The sequence below is a fragment of the Vicia villosa genome, linkage group LG4, assembly GCF_029867415.1.
Source record: "Vicia villosa cultivar HV-30 ecotype Madison, WI linkage group LG4, Vvil1.0, whole genome shotgun sequence".
NCBI classification, from domain to species: Eukaryota; Viridiplantae; Streptophyta; class Magnoliopsida; order Fabales; family Fabaceae; genus Vicia; species Vicia villosa.
This window is the reverse complement of record NC_081183.1, coordinates 173,610,406-173,616,126: the sequence shown is the minus strand read 5'-3', so window position 1 is coordinate 173,616,126 and position 5,721 is coordinate 173,610,406. Positions and strand designations below refer to the sequence as shown.

The 5,721-nt window shown below is 33.2% G+C and overlaps 1 protein-coding gene across 3 annotated transcripts; it reads left to right on the top strand.

Annotated features, from left to right (window-relative positions):
- Positions 1-950: 950 nt before the first annotated feature.
- Positions 951-3,209, top strand: LOC131600338 (uncharacterized). 3 transcript variants are annotated; one of them, XR_009283102.1, is made up of 4 exons: positions 951-1,589; positions 1,751-1,924; positions 2,073-2,748; positions 2,963-3,209. XR_009283102.1 is itself a non-coding variant. In XM_058872517.1 (3 exons), the coding sequence occupies exons 1-3, from the start codon at positions 1,156-1,158 to the stop codon at positions 2,110-2,112; spliced, it is 399 nt and encodes a 132-aa protein (XP_058728500.1). In that variant the 5' UTR covers positions 951-1,155; the 3' UTR covers positions 2,113-3,209. The 3 variants fall into 3 exon arrangements, 1 of the variants encoding a protein (XP_058728500.1); XR_009283101.1 differs by having other exon boundaries at positions 951-1,924; XM_058872517.1 differs by having other exon boundaries at positions 951-1,340; positions 2,073-3,209.
- Positions 3,210-5,721: the final 2,512 nt, after the last annotated feature.

The window sequence follows — 5,721 nt, the reverse complement described above, 5'->3', positions numbered from 1 at the left end:
TTGGGTTCACAATGGTGGCTTTGGTCTTGTCCGGATCGGAAGCGTGGCTTGAATTCTAGATATTGAATCGGAAAGCGGTGAAACTTTGGGTTCACATGGTACCACATGCATTGAGTCACATTTATTACATTCGAGTCACATTGTGTGCTATGTGATTGTTTTTGTATCAATGTGATTGTTTTGTGTGATAATTGATATATGGTGTATGAATGTATGTTTTAAGAAGAGTGATGAATTGTGAAATGTATTCTATTTGTGTTTTGCATTTCCCATTATTATGTTTATCTATAATAATTTGAATTCTCACCCTTCTGTTTGAATGATGTTCATCGTGACATCGTGCAGGTTCCGACGAGTAGTAGCTTGTTCGAGGATTTAGCCGAGGAGCTCCTGAGTTTGTTGTTTGATTAGGTAGCGAGTCATATGCTCTGATCATGTAACACTTGGGGGGTTTTATTTGACTTATGCTTATGTTTGGATATTGCTATCTTGTATATATTTTGAATCGATACTTTGGATATGTTGTTGACGGCTATGTTTCCTAGCACTACTAAAAATAAGACATTTGGTTAAATGATTTTACATCAGGTTTTAAGATATCTGATGTGAAAAATATTTGTCAAAGGATTTTTACATCAGATATTTAATTCCGCTGATGTAAAGAATAATGCGGTGGCAATTTCGTAAATAAAATAAAATTTTGTTTTAAAGGATTTTACACCGGGCCTAGCTTTGCGTCGATGTAAAAAGTTATCTTATAAAAAAAATAACACGGTGGCAATTTTGTAAATAATATAAAGTTTTGTTAAAACAGATTTCACATCAGGTGTGGATTTGAACCCGATGGAAACATGGGCCTTTATATCGGGCCTCGTAGTAACCGATGTGAATTCGTGAGAAATTTTATTTTATATTTTATATACCTAACAGACCTAAGTTTACTATTTCTCTTCTCTCTCTCGTGCAATTCCTCCGCCTCCATACACATCTCTTTCTGCCATTCTCTTCCGACCACGCTCTTCCCTTCCTGCCACCACCATTCTCCGTTTGATTTCCTGGTTTATATCTTTCTGCACCCTGTTCGGCCATACTTCACAACCAGTTTTGTCACCCGCCATCTCTTTTAAACCCTAAACCCTTAAACTTGTTTTTCACATGTACTTCAAAGCTTTCATGGATTCAATGGAGTTTGTTCTAGATCTAAGTATAATTTCTTTATTTTCATCTTTGAGCTTAACGTTGGTGCATTTTTGTCTCAGATTTACTTATATCGATTTTGGTTTCTCCATGTTGGATTTGAGCTTCTCACCGTCAAATTTATCCGGGGCAATGATGGAAAGGTTTGACATTGTTAAAAATTTCGTTCTTTCTTCTGGCTAAGTTTCTATTATCTCTTGATTTCGGTTGGTTTTTCACTAATTCATTATTTTGTGTGATGAACACAAGATTGAGATTACAATCTCGTGTGGTACAAAATCGGTGTCGAAATTGAAAAAATCACTAGATCTTCTCGATGTTCTTCCCCTTTCACTCTTTCTCCATCTCAATCTCCATCTTCTCTATTCTCTCTCTGATTCATATCATCCAAGGTTAACTTCTCAATCATCGAACCCTAGCCTTTACTGCTATCGTTTTTCGCATTTATTATTCGTGAATCTATTGCGTTCTAATTCTATCTAATCGAGTAGATTTTGTTTTGATTGATTCATTGATGTTGATATTTATCGTATTCGGAAATCTTTGCTTGCAGATTTTTGGTAGTTGTTTTGTTGATTTGTGTTACCATGTCGTTGGGTGAACGGAAAACTATCGACCTAGAACAAGGATGTGATTTTATGCATAGGGGTATCATGAAGCTCAAGAATATTCTGAAAGGTTTGCCTGAACTTCAGTTCATCCCTGAGGATTACATGATGTTGTATACGTATGTTTTTTATCCTTGATTCTGATATGAGTTTTTGCTTGTTTTTTTTATTGTTTCCTTGAGATTTTTATTTGTGTTCGAATTCAAAGTTTGTGTATGTTTTGTTTGATGACTTTTTGTTTTTCTTTTTGTATGGATTGTATTGCAGGACCATCTATATAACATGTGCACTCAAAAGCTCCTCATGATTATTCTCAACATTTGTATGATAAGTATAAGGAGGCGTTTGAAGAGTATATCGTGTCAACTGTGAGTAACACTGCCATTTGGATATCATATTCTTGCAGGGCATTAAGTGATTTATTCAACTATAAATTGTTTTTGATGTAATTAATTTGTATTAGTATTGTCAAGTAGCAGCAATGACACGCCACAGCTAATTGCAATGGTGGATTTTTTATCATCATGTGTCACTTGGAACCTTTCTACTCCATACTTTGATCGCATTAGAAAAATGGACTTCCAAAGTTTCTAATAGACACAATTCAGTAACTTAAGTGCTTTTTTTATATTAACTTTAATTTTATTATTTGCTCTCACTAATAGTGTCTTTTGATCCAAATAGACTTCAATATTCACTACCTAACCACTTATATACTATATGGCTATTAAGTCAATTTTTATTACACGTGCAGGACAGTTACATAATCAACCCTTTTTATGTCTTCATGAACCCTTGTCTTGTTTATGAAATTACATTCTAGAATAAGTTATTAAGTTGTTTAAAGAGTTGACGTATGGTCTGGAAAAATTAAGTCATGATGTGGTTAATTACATACAAAGGGACGAGGATGGAGCACTTGCTGACCAATAAAGTCTACAAGGTAATGGGTTGTTAATTAACTATTTTTATTTCTTGAAAATTACTCCATATATATACATAAATTTTTACAAAAGTAATTTCATATTTTATGTGGCTTTATATGGATTTATTTCTTCTAAATTAGTGCTTTTGAGGTTCATCAATTTGCAAATGGCAATAGAAAAAAGGCTACATGGCTTCAGCTGATGTTAATTAGTGTTATTGTCTATTCTCAGCAAATATAATTTTGGTGTTGTCTTCAGAAGCTACAACTCATCTTCTCGTGGATGCATGGTGGTATTTCAAGTGCGCGAAAGGACTTAAATGGTTGGATATTTGTTGTTTTGTTATTTAGTAGTAGTCCGCCGTGTGTAACTTTCTTGTAATTTTGTACACTTGTGTATCCTAGATTAATACTTTTGTAAATTTTGAAGAATATATATATATATATGCATCTTAACTATTTGGTGCAATGAAATTATATCTTTCACTGGTTAGAAAAACATAAAAATAGTGACCTAAATGTGATATGTGTACTGTGGAAAAAATGTACAAAATAGCGACCTAACTTTGGTCGGTGTGGTATTTGAACCTTATGGAAAATTAGGTACAAAAGAAATTGTGGGTTAAAATAGGAAAAACAACTATTATACGCTTAAAAACATAAAACATATTACATCGGGCAAAATGGAAAACCGATGTAAAAACTTATCTATTACATCGGGCAAAGTGGAAAACCGATGTAAAAATTATCTATTACATCGGGCGAACAGGACAACCGATGTAAAATATGGTGTACATATTTTTTTATTAAAAAATTGAATTATTTTTCACATCAGACATCTGAATTCAACCGATGTGGTATGTTAATTTTTCACATCGGACCTTGACCCGATGTAAAATGTCTCTGACTTATTACATCGCCTGGCTTTACATCGGGTCCAGGCCCGATGTAAAAAGTACTTTTCGCCCGATGTAAAAAGTACTTTCTGCACTAGTGTAGATTTGATTTGGTTTAGCATAATTGGATATGTTAATTGAGTTCGGTAGATGAATATAGTATGGGATATATTCATTGAAATGTTTGAGTTATAATTCTTCCGCGTGTGATATGCATAAGCATGATATTTTCAAAATGTGTTACGATATGATTAGTGCATGTTGGTATGTTTGTTCTAGGTTTTCATTGTGATGAAAATAACATGTGACGCCTCTTTGATTGTATGCATACTTTACTCTGTGAATAATATGTTATATTTGGGGTTAGAAAAGGGGTGTTACAAAACACGTTGTATGTGTGTGGCCTCTGCTGGATATAATGTCCTATTGGGACATCGGAATTGGTACAAATGCTATAGCTCGGACTGATTGTTGGGTAACACCAGGAACAAAGTTAGAAAATTCCATGAGTAATAATATTAAGGATCAAGACTTTGTGAAAGTAGTTAATATGCTAAACAACAATGGGAACTCTAATGGAATTGGCTAAGAAATGTATTCCCTTAGGATGTGTTGGAAAGAATAAGAGAAGTTCATCCTCCTAGAACTGAGTATAGTGATGATATTTGTTTGTGGGGAGAAACAAACAATGGCTTATTTTCCCTATCCAATGCCTTTGAGAGTATTAGCAATACTCGAAGGGGCATTGATAATTAAAAGTGGAGTAGAGTTTGGAAATTAAAGGTACAAGAAAGAGTTCGAGATTGTGTATGGATGGTTCATCATAATGGCGTCAAGACCAATCAGTTACTAAACCATATCAAGCTTCGATACCCCGTACTGCTCTGACTGTGTTGGAATAATGGAAACTATCTTTCATGCTCTGTAAGATTGCATAAATGCTGGATAGATATGAATGGCTCTTCTAAAAGAAACACATTATGACCCCTTTTCTAATCCGAGTCTACGAGAACAGAGTGATCTGAATATGCGAAACAACTTGAACAAGGGAGAGAATGATTATTGGCACACCGTATGGGAAGCTTCTTATCACACAATATGGTTTCAGAGGAATCAAAGAGAACGTGTGGAGGATTATGTAATGCCTAATAACTTAAAAACCGGTCTTATGTTAAAGTTTTCGGACTATATGATGAGTCTAAGCTTACAGGATAAAGTTTCAATCAAGCAAATAATTATTCAATAAATCAAATGGCTACCATTAAAGGATGATTGAGTTAGACTCAATACAAATTAAGTAGTGCAAGTTGAAGACCAAGCGAGATCTGAAGAAGTTATTAGAGACAAATATGGAACTTAGTTAGAAGAATTTTCAAAGCATATTGGAAAGTGTTCTATTGTAACTATTGTAGTAGCACAAATAAGAGTAGTTTATGAAGGCTTGATTTGAGTTTATGACAAAGGATATATAAAAGTGGAATTACATATTGATAGTAAAGAGGTACATGGCACCCTCACACCGGAATATTATAAGACGGGAGAAGGTATGAGGTTGATTCAGAGAACTAAGAACATGATCAAACATGGCTGAAAGATTCAAGTAGATCATATTTATAGAGAGACGAATAAATGTGTGAATGCGCTGGTGAGAATAGAACTGAGTCATTGTGAAGGAATTCTTCTTTATGATGTTTTTCCTCAAGATCTCAACACCACTTATTTAACATATTTTGTTGGAATTTGTTATAATAAAATGGTTAGTGTTATAATAATTAAGTAAATTATTATTATATTATTTAGAAATATCTATTCAAATTGTCAAACTTAAAATAGTAATGACAAATTAATGGTGACATATAATTTTTTAAAGATAGAATAGTAATACCAATTATTTACTTAATATAATAGTAATATTTCAATTAGTACAAATACCCTCTTTTGGTTCATGTAAATACACATCATTTTTCACTTTGAAAGATATAAGTGTTGTCATTCTACTTTCTTTTCTTTTTCTCTTAGCTTGATATTATAACTTGATTAGTGACTAATATCAGCATATTAGTTCATAAATATTAATTAAGTTAGATTCAAATAT